A 25,439-nucleotide genomic window follows, 5' to 3' on the forward strand; every position below is an offset into this window, starting at 1 on the left:
TTGGTGCTGCAGTTGGTATCATCCCCACGATTGCCCGGATGTCTTTTACATCAACAACAGCGAGACCTTTGTTTCCTCGCTTTCGGCAGAGCCAAACCGTGTGGAACGAGTCTCTAAGCACTATAGGGTCGGGCTCACTGTAGAGCGTCACAACAGCAAAGCCATGGAGTCCGCTGCCAGTGATCTTCGCAGAGAAGTAATATTGTATTTCTCCAAATGCTGCTCGGCCTTGATACTCGAGCTGTCATGGAATGTCAGTGACAATAATGTAAGTGTTACATCACAGCGCACCTTTACATTCCGGGCCATACGGATATCATGAAGAGCTTTAGTTCGCTCCGCAAACACAGAACGTGTTATATGCTTGAGCCCGTGCCCAAGCTGAAGTCGGCCGCATTTCCGGATATTGTTCCATTCACGATCATCGTGGTACTGACCCTGCATATATTGAGTGATAGCCATCGACTCGCAAGCGGAGACAGTGATAGATTGCGCGCTCCATGGCTGTAGGAGGGCAAATCCATCACCCAAGCGTAGTGCGGTAGCGGGGAACTCAGGACTCTCGGGGTCAAGTTCAGGGAGGATGGCCTTTAGTGCATTATTCTGTGAACGCCGTAGGCTCCGCTGGCTGAGATTGGCATAGAAATTCGACGGTTGTTTGATCTCCATCCCAAGATTTCCGATCATGTTCTCCATAGCCCATTGACCTGTAAGTGCAAGTGAGCCGACTCGGGGAACCTCTTGCGCAAGATGGCATAGCCCGTGGATACTCTGCCGGCAGAAATGCAGCCGGCTGGTCATACGGCGATAGTACAGAAGCTCATATTCAGCAATGAATCCGATGCTGAGCCTATGTGCAACCAGAAGTGCTTCTCGTCTGATGCGATACTGGTGAAGGATGCGTATGGCAAGGACCAGCTTGCAGTAATTCCTCCAGTATTTCTGAGGCATTCGGCAACGGAGAAGTGCAGGTCCAAGTCCGTAGAAATAAGTCTGAAACTCTTGAGCCTTGTAACCACTCGTGATGAATTCTGCGGGGTTGCGGGGAGCGATGTCAAAAAGTCCAGGGATATATGATGCACATGCAGCAACATCGGCACCATGGTGCTGCCAATTATTTCCCTCAAGACATACCCAATCCCAGGGTTCATTGTCAAGAGAATCGTGTTCCATTGTTCCACGCCATAGACCAAGGAATAAGTCTGGCAGATTCAATGAACAGAAATGCATGATGTCGGGAGTAAAACATAGCGGAATGCTTGGAATCCGCGAGAGACCACTGAGAACACTTGGTTTTGCTATACCAAGCTCCCGTCGCAGAGCAGCGTGCTCAGCTTTAGATCGTGCTTGCAAGAGGCGGTTCAATCCTGCGTGGTAGTTCTCCGATGATTGTATCCGGACCTGACTGGGGTTCACGTCGCTGTGAGCGCAACCTTCCATGCTATACCTGGTTGGCTTGAGATGAGCAGGATAATACTTCTTTCCACCAGGTTTTAGCCGCCCATACATCGGACAGTTGCCCCGGCAGCCCCGCTTTCCTTTGTGCCCCACTAGACCTCCGATGCTTGCCAGCGCGGGTGCATCAGCTGTGGCAAAAACTAAATATGGGTCGTCGACAATGATCTTCTGCTGCAGCGCATCCCAGACTTTGAAGCCACCATGTCCAGTTTCATCTAATGCTGTTGCGTTATGCAAAGCTTGCAGATGATGCAGACTAGGGAAGAGAAATGAGTCGATGTTGCCCGGCGAGCCAGGGATTATACACGCTGGGAGGATGTACTTCTTCTTCGTGCGATGCTCTGGACTGAGGTCGAGTATCTCCCACATTGCCATCCAACAGTCCGATGTTTTATGACGGAAGAGCTGCGCGCCGTCGCACGAGAACAACAGCATTGTATCATCCTTGCGGATGATATTGCTCCTCACGGCATCTAACACTTGTCGGCCATGGTACACATCCACGTACTCCGCAATGATTCCGTTATTGTCGTCAAGAGCTGCCAGGATCTGCTCCATCTGCTTGTTTCGATAATGGATATTCTCCGCGCCTTTCTTCGACCTCTTCTGTGCCTGTATCTGTGGACCAATGGGATTGGTTGAAAACTGAAGGCGCGGAACCTTTCGCTTTCCGTTGCTCTGACGGAGAATGGTCTGATCATAACGTGGTTCCTTGCAGTGAATGCACTCCTCCTTCTCTGCGAATGGTCCTGTGTATGCCATACAAGATTTGATGCACATGTCGTGCATAACAGAGACGATGCCCGTAATCTCGGTGACCTTCCGTTTGATCCGATCGTGCGAGTACATGACCTTATCGTCGAGGTCGAAGCGCCGCTGTATCGCAGCGCAGACTGCATCATACATTGTGCGAGAGGCGTTGTCAAGGGCAAGGTACACGTCGAGAAACAGCCTAAGATTGTCGTCGACCTCCACGGTATGGCACGGTGGCTTTTGGAGTTGTTCGAGAACATCCTGTGGTAGACGACCATCCTGTAACGTGGCGGAACGAATGGCGGCAACAAACTGCTCAGCAAACTGCAGCTCAGGTAGGTGAGACCGGATCCCAGGAGCTTCGGTTCCAGCGAAATGCGCGTCCGCATTGGCACCAGTACCAGCATCGCCGTCGTCTTCGTCGTCACCGGGAATGCCTTCGTCGTCACTCCGTACTGCGCGTGCTCGTTCATCCAGAGCGGCAGCTTCAAGAGCCCTGGCTGCTTCTTCGTCAAGGCTGCGACGGAGAACATCCGCTAGGCTACCCTCATCGCACTCTTCCGGTGGTTCCGACTCTTCGAGCCCATGCGAGTCCACTGGCGGGTCATCTGTTAGAGCTCCATCTTCTTCCATATTCAGGATGACAGTGGTATCATCAGACGGGGAGGAATGTGTACCAGGAGAATGCGGAGATATATTTGGGGTGCTACTTAACGCTGCAGATACACTACGAGCAGTATGGAATGGAATCATCTGCAATATTGGTGAGGAGGCTGCAAGGACATCGTAAGTAAGGAAGGGCACGTACTGGGGAATTGTCCAAAGAACTATCTCCCTCGTCCTGATCATGCCCGTCTGTTCTAGCCCGCTTGGCCGGTGGCTGCTGCGAGCGGCGGTGTACATCACTATGTTGAGTGGGAGTGTCTCGAAAGCCGAGGTCTGCTAGGAAGTCTGGCAGAAATCCAGTAGATGAGTGTCCGGTCATCTCAGACCAAGGGCGGATTTGCCGGAGAAGCAGCCAACACGAGCACCAAGACGTCGACTCGAGTATCCAGACCAATCAACACCGCGTGTGGATGAACTTCGTATGGTGGGCGTCCAGATGTGCTCAAGTTGCGGCGAGAGCAAGTGGCGTAAGCGAAAGCAAGTGGAATGTGCGCGCGACGCAAACATGTAGCGCGTTGCGTATCACGCGTGTGCACAAAATGGCAAACACTGCGCCGTACAAGCATGCGCGCATGCTCCATGCCAGTACCAAGCTGACAAGCAACACTCTGATTCATTATAATTCTTTCCATTCACTGTAGGTTGACGTGTTACGCTACAATTCGCCACGAAACGTTCTCATTCTCCGGACTTTCCACTGGGGGTCATTACTCCTTCGCCCATCATCGCGACGTCAGCCAAGTCGCAACCGATCATCTCAAGAAGGGAGCCATAGCCCCGGCTTATACCGGTACTTGCCGGTACGCATCATATCTTCTGAGAGTATTACACGGGCTGCTGTAAATGCAATGCGAAAGTGGTTATCCAATACACAAAGGTCCATGCTCTCTATCGTATTAAGCTCCGCGTATATGGAGTGACTATGTATCACCGACCTCTGCGTCCGCCCCGCAGACGTGCACATCTTACCGCCGCGCTCGACTCAGCACCTTCCCGAGCCACTTCCACCGGCGCTGCGCGGGAGACGCCGCTTCGTCCCGCCTTCCCCCGTCCGCCTGCGGCGAAGGATACCCGGCCTCGACATGGCTCAGCAGATCCGCGCCCTCCGCATCGCCCGCTCCCACCTCTGGTCCAACGTCCCCCTCGCTCGCCGTCCGACGCAGTTGCAACCCCGCTTGCACGACGTCCGCGAACCCGCGCTGCCCGTGCCCACTCACCCGCCGTCCGTCCCTGCCCCTCGGTACAAGCGCGAACCCGGGGCTCACCGGCGAGAGCCCGATCGAGAACCCGCCTCCGGGAAGAGGCAGCCCGTGCGTCGACAGCGGCGGCGATATCATTCGAGACGGCTGGCTTTCTCCCGTCCCGATCACCGTCGGCCTCCGTCTTTGATAGTGGTATAAGCCCCGAGACCGCGCCGTGCCAGGGGACATGGTTGCATCCGAGCCCGGGGACTCGTGGCCGGACGGATGGCGCGAGTGCGCCTCCCCTGTCGAAGCCGGCGCCGGCGGATGACCGAATGGGTCATCGACGTCCACGAGCGGCGGTGATGAAGGCGAGACGGTGTCCACGGGCGTCGACACCGGCTCCATGCCGATGCTCTGTTGCCTCTGTCGAACACGGTCCCTTTCCATTCCGCCCGCTTCGACCTCGTCTTCTTCGGGTTCTGGACCCATCGCCTCTTGCCACGTCCCTATATCGAACCCGCCCGCGCTATCGGCGTCCGTGGGGATACTGACCACCCAAACGCCCCCCAGTAAGACCGCGATACCGAGTATCACTAGTAGGAGATTGCGAGTCGACAGAAGCGAGAACTGATCGAAATAGACCAAGCCATTAAAGATGGATGAAAGGTTGTAGAAACAGAAGGCCACTATACGTGACATGAGTCTATATCACGTCGATAGCTGCCATGACAGCACTCACGAGGACAGACCAGCGTGGGATCCGCTAGAACAAGACTCTTGTGCAGGTACCAAAGTTGCAGCAAGGCGAAGACGACCAGGCCGAGGAGCAAGACCCACGCTTCCCATCTCCAAAACTGGTTCTTGCCCCCGATGGTAAGCATGAGGAGCTCCACGCCGCTCTTGGCGAATATCAAACACATCCCGGAGAGAATCCCTGAGAACGAGGCGTAAGAGACAGCTACGAAGAGCGCCCGGCCGCTGGGTTTGGTCGCGAGCGCGAGATCCGACGTCACGGACTCGGGCGAGGAATGTTTCCGCATGAGCAGGGGGGTGCGCTCTGCAATTTCCGAAGAGATCGTAGCGCCAGTTGTCAGGTCGCTATGCGTCATCAATGAGTTGCGTTGAGTCGGCGCAGTAGGTGAGAGCGGAGGTGACGGGGGCAGCCCGATAGGTTGCCGGGCCAACGAGTATTCGACGATATGGGTCTAACGTGCACTTCAGTCGTGTTCAGGACGTAGTGCCGTTAGATGTGCTCACCACTATCAATGAAACCACCACGACCGCCAGCAGGATTGAGAAGTATGCCACGAACGGAGGCCGTCGCAATAGCGCCAGAAGATCGTCGAGCGTATGATTCGGCTCCGGTACGATCCCGAATAGTGCGATGAGCACCGCTCCGCCGGCGATGAAGAGGGTCCCGAGCACCATGTACGGCGAGAAGACGTCACCCAAGAGCACCCGGGCGAAGAACGCGTTCCATAGTAGAGAAACCGCGCCTAACGGCCCCAGGATGACGACAGGGAGTGCGGCAATCTGGAATATGGAGCCAAGGATATTGGACGATATGAAGATCGCTGGTAAGAATGAGCACTCGCGGGGGAAGCTCGACCGCGCGTGTACGCACCGAATCCAAGAAGCCACAGCCTGAAACATCACAGAGCAGCCGTTCAGCATGCGCAGAGCATAGTTGAGCCAGGATGAATGCCAACGGCACAGGAATGAAGCGAGTGAGGTGAACACTCACGGTCTGCGATGTTCTACACGTTGTTGGTCTTCCGGCAGCGACTGGTTCACGACATGGCTCTTGCGCTGGATCGTGAGGCCGAGTGACTGCACGAAAGACGCTATTAATCCTATGGTGATGCCTGCGGCGACCGAGATCTGAGCGCCATCGCCGATGTTGGCGCTAAGCATGGTCGTGAAGTGCGGAGGCAAAGCTGGAGCTGCCCGATCCATGACGCGAGGCAAGTCGCATGATTTGGCCGCCACCAAGACGATCGCATTGCAGTCGCGCGTCGCGTCGCGCTCGACATCCTCGCTGCGTTACATAGCGCTCCTTCGCGACCATGCTCCCCCCTTTGGGCCCTATCGACGAGAAATCCCTGTTGAAACCTTATGTCACCGGACGGAAGGCCAGGCTCTTCGAGCTTCGAGAGCTGCAGCTTATGCGAAACGGGAAGCCGGCCGGGTAACGTCTAGGAGTCGCGGTATTGACATTCGAGATACTTATTGCGTGCATGCCCAGGTTCGATCAGACAGAGTTTATTCCGAAAAATCCTGGGCGTCCTCTGGGCGAGGTATACTACCGAGGCGTTGTGAGGATCACGAACCCCGATGATCTCACTACCGAAGGCCTGCAATTCCTGCAGAAGAAGCTTAGACATGCCGGCCACAACCGTCAAGCAGAGGCTCTCATCAAGAGCGAGGGTCTTGACGTCTACGTGCACGGCAAGAAAATTACAGTGGTTTTGTTCAGGCGTACGTCCCGTCACCCCCCACGAGTATGCCCTACAACCAGACCTTCCAGGCAAGCCTGTACCAGACGGGATTCTGTTCACGTCTTCTTGGTATGTTCGACCGCTGGTGGTATACACACGCTTCTCGCTGATACTCCTCTTAGCGAACACAGGTTCGACATCAAGTCGTTCCATGAGGATACGGCTCTGCTCAGCCGGGCATGGCTGAGGCAGCAGCACCTCTACTACGACATGTCGGTGACAATCATGATGGATAAGGATAGTGTGGAGCCAGACCACGGTCCGGCGTACTTTATCGACGCTTATATCAGGGGGGCTTACCCCGAACGTTCCATGGTCGAACGCCTTATCGTCGATTCCTCGCACCTGGATTTACTCCCGCGCAAGAGACGCGAACTGGACTATGAAGAAGTCGCAGAGCTGTTTTATCAAGACATAGATTTTATCTTGAGCCACAACAAAATGCCCGGAAAGAGCGGGAAGAAGCTGAACATCGCGGCATGGCAGGAGTTCAAGCGGCGGGGCCAAAGAGGCGACTTCTCCAGGTTCACCGAGCCTGTCGTAATCCCAAAGAAGAAGGCGGTATGGCTCTTAGCTGACTTCCTTGCCTGCGCCCGATAACGGCTATTTCTCCAGGTTCGCCGCTTCGTTGGGCACGTAAGGCGTAAGGATGAATATGATGATTGGGACTCGGACTACACGATCCCCTCTACATCAGCGGAATCCTCCTCGTCTGACGAGGAAGGTGCACGTCCAGGCATGCCACCAGACCCGGAGCTCACGGAGGCGATACCTGCATGGATCTTGCAAGAACCTCGTATCGGGCCGAACTGGAGCTGGGGGTGTCCCCATCCCGGATGTTCCTATTCTATCAAGCTCCTTGCACTGTCTGAGCGAGAAGCTGCCCTCCTTGACCCTGCCGATCTCCGATTCATCAAGGGTCGGTCCTGGCACACAGCCAGCCCCAGGCACAAAGAAATCCTAGCGAGATCATTCGTCCGGCTGTTTAACCATCACGCTCGTGGCCATCTGGAGTCGCGCTGGATCGCAACGACGTCGATTGACGACTGGGTAAGCAACACCGATTTCCGCACATGCTACCTTCTTGAAATTTGGACCATCCTCCCTTCCCAGCACGCCGGTTGTGAGTGGATGCGACCACAGGACCACAGCGTCTGGCCGGAGCAATCTCACCGCTCCAAGGACTATGACGAAGAGTTACTCAGGCAGTATGGGCATGTCAAGATCAAGGAAGAAGACGCGTTCGAGCGATGGCGGAGCCCTGAGATCTGATTCTGTTGTCCAAGGACTCGACGGACGATCCCGCGGCGGGGTGGCCTGCGGGATGCTCAGCGGCGATGGCCGAGAGTAGCAACGAGGACATAGCTGAACCGCTCGACGGTGGCGGCGGCAGCGATTGATGTTGCGTACATAGTAACTCGGGGGATAACCCGAGCAAACCCAGGAGCGATATTCATGCTAAGCCTATAGTACATTGCTTGTGATACAATTACACGAGTGGATTATCTACGAGTCGTACACTACGCGCGCATCGAACACCTCAGTCCATTTCCTCGACTTCGATATCATCATCCCAGTCGTCGACATCCATCTCATCCATTCCCGCTGCGGCCTCGTGATTTGGAACGATGCGCAAACGGTTATGGGGTCCATCGAACCGCACATTGACGACCTCGCCGTCGCGGATACGATCCGATAGTATCAAGACCGACAGCGGGTTCAGCAGTTCTTGCTGGATGGCCCGGTTGAGAGGACGAGCGCCGTATGTCGGTGAGTACCCCATCGACACGAGATAGTTCTTGGCCTCGTCGTCGAGCACGAGCGTGATCTTTCTCGTGGCGAGCCGTTCCTGAACTTCCTTCAGGCGGATGTCGATGATCTTCATCACATTCCTACGCGAGAGCGTACGCTACGGAAAATGCGTCAGTAATACGTAGTGCCGTCAAACCATGGGGAGAACTTACGTAGATGACGATCTCGTCGATACGATTGATGAATTCGGGAGGGAAATGAGACTGAATGGCACCCATGACAAGGTCACGAGTACCGGGCTTGACGGGACCCTCTCCCATGTCGTTGAGGTACGCGGCTCCCAAATTGCTCGTCATGACGATGACAGTGTTGCGGAAGTCAACAACCCGTCCTTGTCCATCGGTCAAGCGCCCGTCGTCGAGCACCTGCAGGAATAAGGTGACGAATTCACGGCTTGCCTTCTCTATCTCGTCAATGAGGACGATGGAGTACGGCTTGCGACGGACGTATTCCGTGAGCTGTCCTCCCGCGTCATGGCCGATGTAGCCCGGAGGAGCGCCGATGAGACGCGAGATGGAGTGCTTTTCGGAGTACTCCGAGGCGTCGATACGGATCATGGCGTCCGGCGAATCGAACAGCACGGTGGCGAGCGTCTTGGTAAGCAGCGTCTTACCCGTGCCCGAAGGACCAGCGAAGAGGAAGCTCGCGATTCTGGACAGAAACGTTAGTTAAAGTTAATAGACCACATGGCGAGTGCTCCACTCACGGTCGCCCTTCGTTCCGTAGACCGCTACGAGACAAGCGGATCGCGTTTGCAACAGCCTTCACGGCTTCAGGCTGGCCGACGACGTTCTCGGCGAGGGTCTTCTCCAACCTGAGCAGCTTCTCCTTCTCGGTCGACATGAGCCGCGTGACGGGGATGTTGGTCCAGCGGCCGACGATCTCTGCGATCTGCTCGGGCGTCACAACGTCCTTGCCAGTACCCGCAGCGTCCTCCTCAGCCTTCTGCGCCTCGAGTTCGGCCAAGCGTTTATTGAGGTCCGGGATGGCATAGTAACGAAGGTCACTAGCCGTGGCGAGATCGTAGCGACGCTCTGCTTCGTCGGCCTTCGCCTTGAGCTCGTCGATCTTCCGCCGGACGTTCGCGATTTCGTCGCCGCGGTGCTTCTCATTCTCATACTCGGCTTGCAGAGGTCGCAGCTGCGAAAGGATGCAATCAATCACTGGACCAAAATCGTATGCACAGCATCAGCTTACCTTGTCATCGACGTCTGCGATGGCCTTGCGAGCGTGGATGAGGCGTTCTTTGCTGGCATCGTCCTTCTCGCGCTCGAGTGCGTGGATTTCGACCTCGAGTTCGAGCTTGCGGCGCTGGAGCCGGTCGATCTCTTCCGGGGCCGTTTCCCGAGTGACACGTACACTGAAAGCAGACAAGTTAGCATCGTTCGATTCTACCTAGACAAAAAATGCTTACCTAGCACAAGCTTCGTCAACCAAATCGATTGCGGCGTCCGGTAACCGACGAGATGTGAGGTAACGATGCGCCAGTTGCGCGGCTTGTATCAACGCAGCGTCCATGATACGAACACCATGGTGGACTTCGTACTTCTCCCGAATACCACGGAGAATGCTGATGGTGTCGGGAACAGATGGTTCGTTGACAAGTACCTGAGCGAATCGCCGCTCAAGGGCAGCGTCAGTCTCGATGTACTTGCGGTACTCGGCCAAGGTTGTTGCACCAATGCAGCGCAGTTTGCCACGCGCGAGAAGAGGCTTGAAAAGGTTGGCGGCGTCCATACCGCCTCCCTCAGCGCCGCGGCCTGCCATGATAAGGTGCAACTCGTCGATGAACAGAATGACGCCGGTGCCTTCTTCACTGGCCTTCTCGACCTCGTTCAAGACCGACTTGATCCGCTCCTCGTACTCTCCCTTGTACTTCGCGCCCGCCATGAGGGCACCCATGTCGAGCGAGAAGAGACGTGCGATAAGGGAGGCTGGAACGTCGCGGTTGACGATCCGTTGAGCGAGGCCTTCGACGACGGAAGTCTTGCCGACACCGGGTTCACCGATGAGAACTGGGTTGTTCTTCGTCCTGTAGCAGTGTATCAGAATCGGATTCCGTGGATTTATGCGATACCGAACTTACCTTCGGCAAAGAATCCGGGTTACTCTACGGATCTCGTTGTCACGGCCGATGACAGGATCGAGTTTGCCCTCCTCCGCTAGAGCAGTGAGATCGACCGCGTACTTCGAAAGGGCGTCGAAGCCTTGTTCGGCGGTCTTGCTCTCGACTCTGCGGTTGCCGCGGATTTGGGTGATTGCAGTCTTGATAGCGGCTTCAGTGAGGCTCGCCTCCTTGAGAACGGCGGCAATCGATGCGTCCTTGATGAGCGCGAGAAGTAGGTGATCTTGGGCGATGTACGAATCGTGCATAGTCTTCTGCAAGGATTGCGCCTCCCGCAGGACCTTGAGCGCGGCCGAGCTGAGGGTCGTCTCATCTGGCGGTGGTGTTTGCGCTGGTAGGCGGACAATGATCTTCTGGATGCCGCGTTTGACGACGGCGGGGTCCCCGCCCGCCTTCTGGATGACAGATGAAAACAGCGAAGTGCCCTGAGTATGAGTTACACCGCCCGGCGGTGTGGGGTCGCCGGCAGACTCATTGAGCAATACGAAGGCAAGATGCGCGGGATGCACTATGAAACAACGTCAGATATACGCGCGATGGTTGAAAGTGTCACATACCTTGGGCATTCGCGTAGTCTTTTGCAAGTTGAACGGCTGCAGCGATAGATTCCTGCGCCTTATCGGTGAAGTCGAAATTCGAAGCCATAGCTCAGCTGTAAGGGGTATATGATTATGAACTTGTGGGACACCGTCGTGCAGATCCCCGACCTTATATTCGGCATGAAGGGGCAGCGTAGTCTCGTCCCGATGGCAGCAGAATATTCGAGCCATGGGGCTAGAATGTGACGGAAACTTCGAGCCGATGCTCGTGACGTCAAGTGTGAGCTGGTATGAGCGAACGCTGTGACATCAAGCGTCACAGCCACTCCCGACTCGAGCCGGGTCGAGGCGAGTCGATGACCGGCCAACCGGCTTGGGAGCCGAGCGGCTCAGGCTTGTCTGCATCCGGCAATCGACGCTCACGCTGCAGCATGGAGCTGTATCGTCATGTAGCGCATGCATCATCCTACGGAACGCGTTGCAGTCGACAGCCTTGCTCTTCCTTCGTCCAGCTTGTATGTCGAGGTTCGTTGCGCCTTTGCGCTCCGGCGCGCCCTTGCGAAGCCCAGAGACGACCCCGACTCCCTCCTCTGCCGAGCAATTGTTGAAGCCGCCTCCGATTCATCCACTCCGGCGACGCGTACAAGCTTCACCGGAAGCCTCTGACTCAAGCTCATCTGCCGTCGCATCCCCGTCCGCAAGCCAGGTGACACTGGCATCACTTAACCAAGGGGATGTGCGATCTTCGTCGGCTACGGCGGAGACGCTCAGAGATTATGCGACACAAGACGAGGCTGAACTTTCAGAGGATGCTCTCCGGAAGATATACGACGACGAAGAAATTGACCGTTTCTTGACACTATTCTCTGCTGTGAGCTCACGTGTGCATCATCCTTGTGTTCAGTAACCAATGCGTACAGTATGTTAATGAAGTCCGGTTGCCTGGTCTTGAACCACCCACCTCGCTTGCAGCATCGACGTTCGATGTCTCACAAGACGATGATTTGAGCGTGCAAAGTCCCACACTGGCCAACGATGATGCTCAAGGAGAAGGAGAACTGGACAAGCTGAACCCGGTGCCAAATTCTCCGACATCTGCGACTTCGCAACATACTACTCATCGATCTCTATGTGAGGAGATAGCGTCGGTGTGTATGCCCTCCGTAATATCTTGAGTTGCATCATGCTAAGCCGTTGACTGTAGAGGATCGCTTCCTCTTTACCTCCTACTCCTCCGTCCCCACCACCGTTCACGTTAGGCAGGTTGCGATTGGCGACGCAACGACTTTATCTCGCACTCGAGCCAACCTATATTCTCCTGATCCGCCTGTTGCGTCTCGCCACATGGGAAGACAGGGCAGCCAGCACTTCGTATTGCATCGTACGTCTCCCGTCAAGCGTGCCTCAGAGGCGAACTTGACTGCGACGTATAGGTTTACTGGATCCTCTGGGCGTCCGATCTTCTGCTCCCCGGTGCCCTTCTTTGTATACTCTATGCTCTGGTTAGGAGGCGCATATTTCCCTACCCAACTCTGGCCGAGCTGCGCCTGCATCGTTCGCAGGTTGATCGTGCCGAGCGGTTCTCCGATGCCATCCAGAGCCGCCTCAGTGCATCGAGTACGCTAGGCGTAAAGGAGGCGTGGAGAATATTTCGCGTGGTTTACAGGAGCAAGAAGGGCTTGGTGGACAGTGCAGTACGGGACGCGAAATCCGCGAAGGGCAAAAGGAAGTCAACTGGGTCGGGCGAAGCTGGTGTCAGTAGCACAGTAACCGTCGATTTGGGAAGTTCCCAAGGCCTCGGTGATCTCGCCGCTGGAGAAGGCGCAGAAACCGTGTTGGATTCTCCAGTAGCGAGTCAGGAAGAACAAGACCTGAAGCGCATGGGATTACAGCTAATAAATGGGATTGCTGACGTTCAGGAGCGAGTCAAAAAGTTCCGTCACTGTTTAATCTACCCCGCGTTGGGCACGACTGACAGGCCCCTTGAAGCATCTTCTTGTGGAGGAGACCGGCAGCGTCTCGCCTATATGGACTTGTGCGCAGCCCTCATTTCTCACACAAACTCTACTCAAACTGTTGTAGGCGCTTGTGTTCATGTTTTCCATCACGCTCTTGCTTCCGGCGAGATATTTGGCGAAGCTCGTATACTTCATCATCGGTGTTATGTTCTGGCACGCTACCCCGGTGATTATGGCCATGTCTCCTTCAATGCGCGATAGGTGAGCACATAGCGAACGATGCATAAGGCCTGGGTCATGCTTAAACATCCTATAGACTTCCGCCCCCCTTCAGCAACGTACCGACGGACGCCGATTATGCCATGGAACTGATGGCCGAGCGCGTCGCCAATGGGCTCGACGTCAGGCCGAGCTTGAAAACTAGACGAAGGCGCAATGCAGCTAAACGCAAGAGTACAACCGCGAGCACAAGCTCACTGTCACTAAGTAGTCTGAGCGACATGAGCCAAGGACAACCAGGCGAAGATCAAGAGGGCGATCAGGACGACGAAGAGCCTCTGAATGACGAGTCCAGAAGACCTAAGGACTGGGTTCGGACAGCAGTCAACATGTTTAGCACGAGCAAAGCTTGGGTAAACGAGGGCCAGCATATCGTGCAGGGGCTACGATCCAGTTCGCGGATAGAACAGCAACCAAGTCCTCCGGTCCCGCCTGTGGCGTTGGCTTATGCGAACACCACACAGGTGGAGAAACATCGTACGCCTTTCCGATAGTCACGCAACCCCAGGTGCTGATGGTGCTTCTCGAAAATTGTAGCATTCCTCGCCCAGCATTCAAAGGGACCGGGGCTTATCACACTCACTGGCGGCATGTTCTTCTTCACGCCAGTCGTTCAAAGCCACGGTAAACTGAGCATACCCCTGGCACAAATACGAGGGATCAAGAAAACAGGAGCCCTGCAGGGGCTGAGCATCCGGTGGGTAGATGAGGAGAACCAGGAGAAACTTGACCGCTTCTTGTGGGTTCGTGGGAGAGACGAGGCGTTTGCTCGGCTTATTGGGGGAAGCGCGAAAGGTTGGATCAGAGTCTGAACGGCTACTTGATACCCCTTGCGCGAACATTCGTTTAGATATACCCGTTTCGTGCAACGAATGGAGCATCTATATGTTTCGCTAATGTCCATGATGAGGAGCCTGCTCAAACCGGATACCACTGAACGTGGGAATCGTAGGAATCAGGACATGCATATATAATGAAGTCAGAGCACTCACCAGTAACTGCAATATAAAGTTGTTACGGCAAAATTGTAAGCAACTGAGGTACTCAGTCAAGGTCCAACTTACCCGCAGGGAGTGGGACCAGGTTTGTCCAGGTTGATGAAGATCTTCGGGTGGCCCAAAGGCCCCGAGCCTGTAAATCGCTCATCAGAACCAAAGCCGTTTCCGACCAGGAGGGTCTGCACCTCCGTCGCACACCGCCTTCCGGCCGTGTACAATCCGAACCGGCTCCTCCGCAATCATAGCCATAGCGCTCAGAGGTTGCGGCTGGAGTTCCATGTTTGCCTGCTCGAACCGAGCACCCGTCGTGGCGGCGGCGCGAGTACGCTGACTGGTCGACCAAACAGCGGGTGCGTTCGGGGCTTGCGGCCTGGCGGGAACGCTTGCGGCCTGATCTTCCGTAGTAGAGGCAACACTTCCAGAGCTGCTAGAGGAGGCTCGCACAGCCTGGAAGGCCCGAGCGTTGCGAGACAGACGGGAGACGACCCGTCGAGTGATTGTGGACATGGCGGTAGGAGAGCGTTGTTGACTCGTGGGAAGATGAACTCCCCGTCAGCTCAAACGTAGGGACCTGCAGCTGACACTACCAACTACTCTAATTTTCGAACGCTGGTCCAATCGCTGGTCCGCCCTTTCACCTGCTGTTCGAGTTCGAATGTAAATACGGCCTCGTCATCAACGTCGTCAGTGAGCGGATACTGTAGTGACACTACTAGCTCAGCGTTCTTGAGGGGATTTGGGCACTGTTTGAGATACAGCGTACACGATGAGCTGTGGTAGGGACACGTTCTTCTCATACAGCATGTGGTTGATCAGTGGTCTACATGTTGTTTGCACTGGGCAAAGGCGCGGCTTTGTTCAAACTTCAGTGGCGCTCTGAGTCCTGCGAACACGAGTTAAGTACAATAATACTATGCGCCTGAGTCTTGCCCGACGCTGTACTATGGCCTAGTACTGTATCCCGTATTTCGTTTTATACGAGGAGTCGACAAGTACCAGCAGTCGTTGGCATCAGTGGGGACTAGCTTACTAGTATTTACCCTTGAGCCAGCTCTTGAATCACTGAATGGAGTTGCGCAGCCACCGTCACGAGGGGGCTGAACGCACACGTGATCGACGTGTTTCTCCCCTTGTCCAAGTTCCTGTCTGTCGGTGAACTGGACACGGTATCCCAATAGCCAGAAAGCCGCGCGACGATGGCGGTCATTGGTAACGCAAGAACAGATCCTCTTCTTTGGTGTAATTCTGTGCGACTTGCGCTCTCAAACGATCCGGGGCGTCAATTCCTGGAGGACCAGATCCAAACTCACGGGTTCTTGTTTATTGACGAATATCTGAGCAGTGTCCTTGTTCCACCAGAGGAGTGAGTGCCGTACGCATTCCGACACTTGTTAACTGACTTACGAGCTCAGTCCTTTGGTTGAGCTACTTAAGACCCCTGGGCGGCGAAAGGATAAGTCACGGAACCGTGTCGCCCCTGGCACGGCCAGCAAGCTACGCAATGGTATTGCATTCACTCCACATGTACGTTCAATACCTCCAGTCGTGCGTTTTCTTTTGGATGATGATGATACAGTATAATGATGATGCGAAGGAGAACGCCGCTCCCATCAATGCCTTCCAGCAAGCCCTGCTTAACGCCAAGCAGAGCAAGGACGCTACACATAACGCGCTCAAACCCGCCGGCCCCGAACTTGCTATAGATGCGGACCTGAGAGAAGCATTTTCGCCTCGACAGGCATACGGAGCACCTGCCTTGCCCGTCCATGAATTAGGTGCTCTCGTACCCTCCACTTCTGAGAGCCAACAGGGAGCGGCTGCGCCATTGATCGAACCCAAATCGGAGGCGGTCAACAGAGGACCCACACCTGCTGTCACACACAATGCTCCAGATCGCGTCACCGACAACCATCCTCAGACTACACCCGTACTGACGCCAGAAGCTTACGGCTCTGCCAACGTTCAGCTTCCTGCGAGCGGTGCAACAAGGTCACACTTGCGCGGCCTTGACCCTGCTGATGGGAAATCCTCTGGTCCGCCAGCCATGGAGCAAGCAGCCGAGGTCCCCCCTTCCGCCTCCAATGCTTCATCTGCCCCTGCCCCCGCGACGGAGGCGCCCGTCCCGCCGCCCGAAAGACATGGCACTCCAACAGGAGTGGCGCGGGCTCCATCACCAGTTGTGCCAGCTGTTTCCCGTGCTCCAGGCCTAGTACGCCAGACCAGTATGTTACACTTTCCGACGCTTGGGAATCTTCCTCCCCTACATAGCAAGAAGTCCCTTGGAGCCGGTCTTTCCCATCCGACTACAACGCCTGGCCCAACGGGAGTGCAAGGCCCCGGGGGGAAGCGGACATCTTGGCTGAAGAGGGCTCGTGAAATTAAGGCCATTGACCCGACTGGGGCGGCCTCAAACAAGCGGACGAGCGGCACGTCTGCTTTTGCACCTGCAGCAAAGCGCAAAAGCAACGACATGTCTGCTCCTGCAGCGTCCTCGAACGCGACATCAGAGCAGGCTGAGGCGCAAAGAAGACGGAGTAAATTTGCCAAACTCATATTGGACGGTGACGTAGCCGACGCCCGTGTTGACGCAGATAAACAGAAAGCAACGGACATGACTTCAGGTTCTGACGCCGCTGTCCCGTCCCGCTCAACTACATCCACGACGATTGGATCCGCTGCGGAGAGGAGACAAGAGCGTACCCAAGATATCACAGTACAGACCAAGGATCACGAAGAGGTGGAAGTCACCCGACGCCTCGATGATGATTATATGACCAATGATTTCACCATGGCCACGAAGCTCGATGACGGCTACCTCGCGCATCAAGACTACACCACAACCAATTTCGGTGATTATACTACTCGGACTGAACTGCAAGACTTCACTACGTCGAACTTCACTATGCAAACTCGCGAGCAACGAGACGACGTTCTAGACACCTTCAAGCAAACCATCGCCCGGCTCAAAAGCACGGGCAGTGGCAAGAGTCTCGGTGGAGCGGCCCTTGCAGAAGCCAAGAAGGCAGCGGAAGCTAGGGTTGCTGAAAGGAGACGTGAAGAGCATGAGCCAGTTGATAGGTCCATGGTCGATGACTCGCCGGACAAGGCATCTTCGACTGTTCATCACCGCACTCTGGACACAGAGAAGGTGAATATGCAGAAATCAAGCAAACGCTTGAGTCTGTCTGATCTCACTGGACCGCCGAAGACCGGGGAACATCGCGTCCAACCGTCGACAACCGAGATCCAAACTATCTCCGGGACCTCGGATCAGAGGACCGAAGTGGCTCGTCCTCTGATCGCCAATGTCACTGCAACGCCGAATTCACCGCGAAGTGGAAAACGTGTCCCAAGCCTTAATCTACCTTCCGGGCCCGTGTTCAGCAAACCGCCCCTTTCACCAAGTCGACCTTTGGGGGTAAAGGAATTCACTTTCAATTCAGTCGCATCGGCTGTGTTCTCTATACCAACTGCACCAGCTGCATCTTCATTTGGGGAAGCAAGACGGCCAACTACTTCATCTGCTCGATCCACTGTCGACAGCGTTTTCTCGCAGCCCCATGAAGTCTTCGACGACGATGCTGCCAAGTCCAACTGGATGGCCTCCACTCAGGAAACCGAATACTCGCAACAACCAACAGAATCACATCCTTCTGGTCTCGAAGAAGATACAGCCGACGTGGGAGATGCCGATGATAGTTGGCACGATGAAGGAGAATATGCAGGGAGATGGCCACCCCCTGGTTTCGAAAAGAGCACGACAAGCACCTGGAGTACGACGAGGACTGCAAGTCAGAAGGGCGGGGATACCGGCCCGCTGTCTACTGGAGGTCGGCAAGCCCCAGGGTCACGAATTGGGGCATCGGGCGACGACATGGTTCCATCCGGCGCCGATGTCCCGGGCGAGTCCACTGAAGTCCGTGACATCGCTATGGAAGGGACACCTAAGGATAACGCAGACGACGCCATTGAAGCCGCGAGTGACGAATCTCATGAGATGTTGCAATACGGGAAATCTACCGTGACGCTAGTACAGGTACGCCTGCTTGCTACGGTATGCACCGTTCGTGACACATCTTGCAGTCGAAGAAAGATGAAGCAGACGAACCACCTCCATTGTCGGAGGCACAATCAGGAGGCTTCTTTGGCCAGGCAAGCAAGTTCATGGGCACTGTCTTCGGAGTCAACAAAAAGGTCAAAACGGAGCCCGTCAAGAGTCTCCAACTAGCTGCAGCTGCGGCTAAGAAGGTAGGGACTTGGCTCTCGGCAGCTACCGCTCCTACTCACTGCTGCAATAGGAGCAAGAAGAGAAGGAGAAGAAGGCGTCAAGGCTCAAAGAGATGGAACATCGCCGTGCTCTGGCCACCCAACGCAAAGCAGAAGAGGAGAAGGCGCATGCTGTTGAGGAGGATAAAAAGATGAAAGAAGAGGCTGAGCGTCGAAAGCGCGAGCGTGAAGAGCAAACTGAGAAACGCCCTCTTAAATTTGCTCCCAAGAAGGTTCGTGCATCGTCACAGTCTCACAAAGCGTCGTTGACGGATCGGATAGGATGACGATAATACCAAGAAACGAAAGATTGCTGTTGATGAAAAGAAACCGGAGGCCAAGAAGATACCGCCGAAGGACGCTACCCGCGCTACGAAACCTACCGTGAAACCTCCCGTTCAGAACAAACCCAGCACTTCGTTCAGACCCACAACCGCCGCGGCTAGCTCGTCGCAGAGTGTTGCAGGTACCGCTGGGTCGAATGGCACAGCGAAAACGACTGCAGCGCCCCCTCCCTCGTCGAAACCGGCTAAGGCACTCCCCCCGTCTGGACTCGCTGCAAATGCTACAAAGGGTAAAGCGAAGATGAAAGCACCCGAGGAGGATCTCCGTCAACCCTCTGAGGTTGTTCAAACCCAGATGGTGGCTCGCATCGAGGCTCAGCTGAAAGCACAGCAACCCAAGATTGCCAGCGAAAGCATCGAACTACCGGACATCAACAGCGAATATTCGGACTCGGATGACGAAGACCGTAAACGCACTTTCGATCCTCCGGAATGGGCCCAGTCGCCGGATCTGAGGGCACAGCTACAACAGCAGAGCACGATTAATCCGGACGAGATCTTCGGCTCCGTTCAGCCGCTCGTGATGGAAAAGATATTTGCAAAACGGCATAGCAAATTCAGGGCTCGGACCAGTTCTGCGAATTGGACCGGCACGGACGAGTTAACGAAGCACGAGGAGAAGGAGTATGCCAAACGGATGGGCTTCCGTTCTTAGTTTTTCTGCTCGACTCATGCCCATTGACCATGGTTTCCGGTATATGACGTTCGTTGTGGCACCTGTATTGTAGATGCATTCATCACAAGACCTTTTAAGTTACATAGATCCGGGTTATGGCTGTACGTGTATTTGTGGCGCGCGTTGCTCAGCTCGTCAGCACCGGCAAACCGACAAAGTCACAGCAGTGCTGCAGAATATGCGCCTTTCACACCATGCTATGTAGGCCGTGTCCCAGAGCTGCAGAGTATCATAGTTAAGGACAGAAAGTTCGTATGGTGGACCGTCGCGAAGCTGTGAGACATTCGTCTCGACTGGTGACGCATATTATGTGTCCACATGACCGTCCAGGTCAGGCTAGCTCAAGTTGCCCAACCTCAGCCAGCCACTCCTACTTCCACGATCATCATAACCCTCCCTCTCGTTAGCTCGCCACTATGGCCTCGTCATCTACCAAGTCGTCACCGCAAATCGCCACAACGTCGGCTTCAAAGCCACCAGATAACCCTCTTTTAGTGTTTGCAAACATAAACGAAGCCCTTGACAACCTCGCGAGGTGTGTACAGGGCGACGACACGCCACCCTCCACTAACCAGCGCGTTCAGCCGCTTCATCCTCAATCTGCCACAGTCGGAATTGGACTCTATCGAACGCATATGTTTCCAAGTAGAGCAAGCGTGAGTCTGCGTGTGTTGCTGTCCCATCTCGTGCTCACCAGATTATTAGCCACTGGTTCTACGAAGATTTCGTTCGGGAGCAGAATCATAACTTCCCGCACATCAACCTCAAGAAATTCTCTTCCATGATGTTCCACCGCTGCCCTCTGCTCCAACAGCACGCCGCCAACCACGAAGCCTCGTTCTCACACTTCATGCAATACAAGATCAGAGTACCCGTATGTGGTGCTATTATGCTCAATCCGTCCATGGACAAGGTAAGAGTGTGCGATCCCTGCAGTTTCGTTATATCTGAACGATGCTGCAGTGTGTGTTGGTGAAGGGGTGGAAGCAATCATCGGGGTGGGGCTTCCCCAAGGGCAAGATAAATCAGGAAGAGGACACCGCGAAATGTGCGATCCGCGAGGTACGCCCCATCTCAGCCTCGCCACACTACTTTCAGCCAATGCCCGCTTGGAGGTTCTCGAGGAAACCGGTTATAACATCTCGGAAAAACTGCAATATGAGGACGTCATTGAGATGTCCATGCAAGGTCAACGGATTTCGTTGTACATCATTTGTGGAGTGCCCGAGGATTTCGAGTTCAAAACCAGGACGCGCAAGGAGATCAGCGTCGGTACTTCATTACTCTCGAGGTGACCTGAATTAAAAGCCCAATTTAGAAAATTGAGTGGTTCAAGCTCACCGAACTCCCGACGTGGAAGTCAGCGAAGCAAGTTAGCAATCGGTTCTACCTAGTAGCGCCATTTGTGAAGTAAGCTACGTTCATTTTGGTTATTGAGAAGATCTGATAGAACTACGACAGTGCTTTGAAGGCGTACGTGCACGACCGCAAGCCTCGCAGGCAGGGGACTCCCAACAATAAGGAAACGAAGGATGTGCCAAAGGCTCACATCTCTAACAATGCAGAAGGTTCCTCCCGCCGTGACGCTCGTGCTCGTGGGGCTGTTCATGGCACGACTAACCTGCAAGAGTCCAGCCATCATTCGTCTTCAGTGGATAAGGTGGTTACTCCCACTCCCTCGGTGGTCGAACCCAGAGAACTTCGCAAAGCTCAGAACTCTGCGATCCCCCATTTTCAAGGAGCCCGGCAAGAAACTTCACCTGGTGACCAACCCGGCGAGGCTGTTATGGACGCCCACATGGCCCGGATTCTCCATACTCTCCAGCTGTCCGCGGAGAAACGGCCAGAGTCTGTCACTCGCCCCGAGGATCAGCCTTTGCCTGCGTCATCCGCGGATGCTACTCACCTGGATGTTAATCGGGGAGAGCAAAGCGACTGGTCAATGCGTTCTCCTCAACGCTTGTCTGAAAATCGACCGCTACCGCCGGAAACCCAATCTACGAGCGTAATCGAAGTCATACCGTTTGCTGAACAAGGCCATAACGTTATTTCCCAGAATGCACTTTCTCTGAATCCCTCCACCCTAATCTCCGCGCAGGCCGAATCTACCCCGGGACCGCTGTCAGCCGTGCCCTCTGTAGGCACTCAATCTTCCACGTCCGGGGATGCGAGTACTTCTGTCCGTGCCCAATCCACCGTGTCTCGTCGCAGCTCGACTTCCGCTGCAGGCCTTTCGCCGTACCTGTCCAAACCGACGGAGATGCCAGTCTCCGGCAAGCAGCTGAAGCAGCTCGCGCTGCTTGAAAGTGTAGCCGACGAATCAGCAAGGATGACGCCGATCTTGGGGCACCGTGCGTCGCAGGTGTTTGCAGCCGCTCGTAACTCGCCAGTGACGGCAGCCGCATATCCGGATCGTCCTTTCTCTGTGATACCGAACCAAGTGCTCATGCATGGGCACCCCCTATACAATGGCTCGACGATCCCATATTCCGCCAGCCCTCGTGCCTTGGCGTTCCCGCACCACCAAGCACCCGTCTCCGGGATGAACTTCAACGGCTTTCCCATACAGGAACGTCCTCGCTCTAGCGCGACAGTGCGCCCCTTCCACGCACCCAATCCCATGGCAGGCAACAGGGCCAGCATGGATCACCACCAGCTGCACGCGATGTTGAGCCGCCCGCGTACCATGATGCCCCCGACGCTTCCCAACCCTCAACCGACATCTTTGATGACTCCACTTCCTGGCCCACCACTGGACGCCCTTTCACCACTGCAAGGGATGGGTTTTGCGCCTCAGTCCACGCCTCTGGTGCCTGTACACGTCCCTCCCTCGTACCAACAAACCTCCGCACAGACGCCGAGCAGTGCTAATTTGCTTTCTATACTTAACGCGTCGCCTAATGGTGTATCAAATGGCATGGGCCCTTAGATGAACGGCCCTAATATCTTGTAGCATATCGCCTCTAGTCACCACGAACATCCCAATCCCCATCTATCGCACATCACATTCATTCATTCTCTCATTCTTGCCTCTTGTCGCCCGGATCCCCATCGCAGCCTCGGCGGGGTCAATTGAACGTCCTTCCCCATAACCTGCTCCGCTACATCGACTCGTTGCATCTCTCCTTACTCGCCTCTTAGGTTGACAATCCAGGCTGTCTATCCGCACCGTACTAGTATCAGTAGTTTATCATTACCGTGGTTCAGGACAAGCTCTGTAGTTTTGTATCCCCGAGTTGTCGTAGCTTTGATTGCAATATATATATTCTGATCCGGTAGTGCATTCAGAAAGGGACGACATACTTAAACTAACCTCATGATGGCTGACTAGCTCCCGCGTCCTGCAAGAAGCGCTGCATGCAGCAGCGTCACTGGAAAAGTACAGACAGAAGCGTGCGGTCGGTAAGACATGTAGCAATAGAAGTCAAATCCGCAGGCGGGATCGAGCGAGACAATTGCAGGTTTGAGGCAAGTCTGAGGATTCCCAGGATTCGAAACCGCCTGTCTGAGGCTTATAGTACCGCTGCATTCCGGAAACAGGAGGTATCTTGGGCGTGCGAGGTCGGAAAGGAGATCCCCCGCGCGTTCGTTAGGGCGAGTCAAACCAGATTAGAGATTTACGTCACGGCGATGGTGAGCGTACACAAGCTTCTAACACGAGGATTCAGTTCAACTCTTGTTCCCCTCCCTGACGTCCTAGAAACACGGAACACCATGCCATCGAAGGCGAAAGGAATGTACAAACCAGAGGCGGTGAGTTCGCCGGGATCGAATGGGCATGAACGCACGTGCATGCTCAGGCAAAATACACGCAAGCAAATTACGTTTTCATCGCCATCCTATGATTTCCATCGCCCCTATTTTTTTTCTTCACCGTCTACTCCCTTTGCCCAATCCGCTGCTATTTATCTTTCTTGGTGACACCGTCATTCCATGGACTCATAGAGCACGATGATGAACGGAAATGGTATCAAGCTATTCTCGGGTATGTTATCCTGCAACGCTCCTGCTCCAGAGGGCGCCGTTGCTGACAGCGCCGACAGGTACGAGCCATTATGAGCTCGCCGAAGGCATTGCCCGGCGGTACGACGCCAAGGCAACAGCGCTGAGCAGTTGCTAATGTAGCAAATGCAGGATCGGGATCCCTCTCGGTCGTGCAGAGGTCTCGAAATCTCACATTGGCGAGTCCAACGTCCGGGTTGTCGAGTCCGTCCGAGATGAGGACGTGTACATCATCAACACCGGCTGCGGAGACATCAACACGTCTCTCATGGAGATGTGCATTATGATCCATGCATGCAGGATCGCGAGCGCCCGGCGGATCACTGCAGTCATGCCGCTCTTCCCGTACGCTCGTCAAGACAAGAAGGACAAAAGCCGAGCGCCCATCACGGCAAAGTTGGTGGCTAACATGCTGCAGACGAGTGGATGCGATCATGTTATCGTACGTAACCGATCCCCCATCGCTCCTTCATTTAATGGTTGACGAATCGGCGCGTTTTCTAGACCATGGACCTCCACGCATCGCAGATTCAGGGTTTCTTCGATGTGCCAGTGGACAAGTAAGGGTTTGACCTCATCGAGTGTCTGGACGGCATGGCTGATTGCCTGTCCGCAGCGTGAGTGACGTGGTGTCTGTTTGTATGACATGCTTCTTAAACCTGGGGATTAGCTGTACGCGGAACCCTCCGCGATTCATTACGTGCGGACGAATTTCAACTTGGATGAGATTGTCATCGTCTCGCCGGATGCCGGAGGTGCCAAGAGGTGAGGACGGGATCCTGACTGCAACGATCTCGCCACATGCTCACGTCTGCTTGCTTCGCTTAGGGCGACCGCCATGGCAGACCGACTGAATGTGGACTTTGCGCTCTTTCATAAAGAGCGCAAGAAGGCCAACGAAGTCTCTCGAATGGTGCTCGTCGGGCATGTCGCGGGTAAGGTAGCGATTCTCGTCGACGACATGGCGGACACTTGCGGGACGCTCTGCCTTGCTGCGGAGCGCCTGCTAGAAGCCGGGGCCAGCAAGATCTACGCGTTTGTGACGCACGGGATTCTGAGCGGGAACGCGCTGGAGAACATCACGCGCAGTCCGCTCGAGAAGCTCATCGTGACGAACACCCTCCCGCAGGAAGAAAACAGGAGGCGATGCTCGAAAATAGAGGTGATTGACATAGGGGGTGTGCTCGGAGAGGTGATACGGCGGAGCCACTACGGAGAGAGTGTATCGCGGCTGTTTGAGGAGCTTCCGTTGTGATCTCATGGCTGTTGATACCTGTACATTCTGCTCCATGCTCGCGAACGCAAAATGATAGACAGCTGAGATCTGAGAAGCATTGCGCGGCTCCGTGCGGGGCGTGGGTTTGATCGCCTGCAACGGGGGCTCATTGGACGCGGCGCATGGGCGGGTCCCAGGCCAAGCGACCGTGCGGAACACGGGGCGGGCGAGGACGGGCGTGGAGGACGAGGGCGTCGCGGGGGACTGGGCGTGTGCGCCGAGACAACGGTGGCGCGGGTGTTGCGGGTGGACGGGGCTTCGGACGAAACTTCGATCTGCCCAAACCAAGCGCGAAGTCTGATGCCCGGCCCGGGAAAACAGTCGGGGGCGGAGACGACGGCGGGCGCCCGGTCGCCGCGCCGGTCGACGACCCGTCTCTTTCGCCCCACGCTGAGCTCACCCCCTCCGCCTGCGAGCTCGTCGTCGTCCCCGGCGAGCAAGCGTGTCCCGCCGACGCACCCCAGATCTGCGTTCTTGTCGGCGACATATCGCACTAGCCGACCGTGGGTAACCAGATCGTCCAGACGCAGAAGTCACAAGGCTGCCAATTCACGCCCAAAGCGCGCACGTCTTCTTCGTCCGCCAGCGACTGGATCCCTTTCCAC

General features: G+C 55.3%; 9 protein-coding genes across 9 annotated transcripts; 6 read left to right on the forward strand and 3 right to left on the reverse strand.

Moving 5' to 3' along the window:
* Positions 1-16: 16 nt before the first annotated feature.
* On the reverse strand, positions 17-2,577 carry PUNSTDRAFT_26915 (uncharacterized protein; the record flags this gene model as incomplete). The annotated part of the gene is made up of 2 exons (XM_007378608.1): positions 17-241; positions 292-2,577. Coding segments are annotated over 2 exons (2,511 nt in total), but the record flags the coding sequence as incomplete, so codon positions are not given.
* Positions 2,578-3,842: 1,265 nt separating this feature from the next.
* On the reverse strand, positions 3,843-5,975 carry PUNSTDRAFT_109938 (uncharacterized protein; the record flags this gene model as incomplete). The annotated part of the gene is made up of 6 exons (XM_007378609.1): positions 3,843-4,747; positions 4,801-5,118; positions 5,146-5,266; positions 5,319-5,635; positions 5,686-5,705; positions 5,806-5,975. 6 exons carry the CDS (start codon positions 5,973-5,975, stop codon positions 3,843-3,845), a joined length of 1,851 nt encoding a protein of 616 aa, XP_007378671.1.
* A 119-nt stretch (positions 5,976-6,094) lies between these two features.
* PUNSTDRAFT_123627 (uncharacterized protein) lies at positions 6,095-7,500 on the forward strand (the record flags this gene model as incomplete). Its single annotated transcript, XM_007378610.1, has 5 exons — positions 6,095-6,249; positions 6,307-6,539; positions 6,589-6,628; positions 6,682-7,120; positions 7,175-7,500. Coding segments are annotated over exons 1-5 (1,158 nt in total), but the record flags the coding sequence as incomplete, so codon positions are not given.
* Positions 7,501-8,099: 599 nt separating this feature from the next.
* Positions 8,100-11,141, reverse strand: PUNSTDRAFT_58027 (uncharacterized protein; the record flags this gene model as incomplete). Its single annotated transcript, XM_007378611.1, has 7 exons — positions 8,100-8,468; positions 8,524-9,022; positions 9,078-9,511; positions 9,569-9,731; positions 9,786-10,403; positions 10,458-11,004; positions 11,054-11,141. The coding sequence occupies 7 exons, from the start codon at positions 11,139-11,141 to the stop codon at positions 8,100-8,102; spliced, it is 2,718 nt and encodes a 905-aa protein (XP_007378673.1).
* Positions 11,142-11,482: 341 nt separating this feature from the next.
* PUNSTDRAFT_140224 (uncharacterized protein) lies at positions 11,483-14,777 on the forward strand. Its single transcript, XM_007378612.1, has 11 exons — positions 11,483-11,906; positions 11,956-12,183; positions 12,240-12,416; positions 12,469-12,968; positions 13,025-13,070; positions 13,118-13,254; positions 13,310-13,749; positions 13,810-14,205; positions 14,265-14,270; positions 14,337-14,403; positions 14,456-14,777. Exons 1-8 carry the CDS (start codon positions 11,553-11,555, stop codon positions 14,082-14,084), a joined length of 2,157 nt encoding a protein of 718 aa, XP_007378674.1. The 5' UTR covers positions 11,483-11,552; the 3' UTR covers positions 14,085-14,205; positions 14,265-14,270; positions 14,337-14,403; positions 14,456-14,777.
* Positions 14,778-17,079: 2,302 nt separating this feature from the next.
* PUNSTDRAFT_48683 (uncharacterized protein) lies at positions 17,080-17,725 on the forward strand (the record flags this gene model as incomplete). The annotated part of the gene is made up of 1 exon (XM_007378613.1): positions 17,080-17,725. A coding segment is annotated over exon 1 (520 nt), but the record flags the coding sequence as incomplete, so codon positions are not given.
* A 246-nt stretch (positions 17,726-17,971) lies between these two features.
* On the forward strand, positions 17,972-19,598 carry PUNSTDRAFT_95050 (uncharacterized protein). The gene is made up of 4 exons (XM_007378614.1): positions 17,972-18,306; positions 18,354-18,518; positions 18,569-18,769; positions 18,819-19,598. Exons 1-4 carry the CDS (start codon positions 18,145-18,147, stop codon positions 19,533-19,535), a joined length of 1,245 nt encoding a protein of 414 aa, XP_007378676.1. The 5' UTR covers positions 17,972-18,144; the 3' UTR covers positions 19,536-19,598.
* Positions 19,599-19,972: 374 nt separating this feature from the next.
* On the forward strand, positions 19,973-22,485 carry PUNSTDRAFT_129431 (DCP2-domain-containing protein; the record flags this gene model as incomplete). Its single annotated transcript, XM_007378615.1, has 7 exons — positions 19,973-20,091; positions 20,141-20,212; positions 20,262-20,469; positions 20,520-20,604; positions 20,655-20,824; positions 20,875-20,966; positions 21,018-22,485. 7 exons carry the CDS (start codon positions 19,973-19,975, stop codon positions 22,483-22,485), a joined length of 2,214 nt encoding a protein of 737 aa, XP_007378677.1.
* A 962-nt stretch (positions 22,486-23,447) lies between these two features.
* PUNSTDRAFT_48685 (phosphoribosyl pyrophosphokinase) lies at positions 23,448-24,891 on the forward strand. Its single transcript, XM_007378616.1, has 6 exons — positions 23,448-23,541; positions 23,600-23,639; positions 23,691-24,000; positions 24,063-24,118; positions 24,228-24,323; positions 24,387-24,891. Exons 1-6 carry the CDS (start codon positions 23,508-23,510, stop codon positions 24,811-24,813), a joined length of 963 nt encoding a protein of 320 aa, XP_007378678.1. The 5' UTR covers positions 23,448-23,507; the 3' UTR covers positions 24,814-24,891.
* Positions 24,892-25,439: the final 548 nt, after the last annotated feature.

Source organism: Punctularia strigosozonata (assembly GCF_000264995.1).
Source record: "Punctularia strigosozonata HHB-11173 SS5 unplaced genomic scaffold PUNSTscaffold_1, whole genome shotgun sequence".
NCBI classification, from domain to species: domain Eukaryota; kingdom Fungi; phylum Basidiomycota; class Agaricomycetes; order Corticiales; family Punctulariaceae; genus Punctularia; species Punctularia strigosozonata.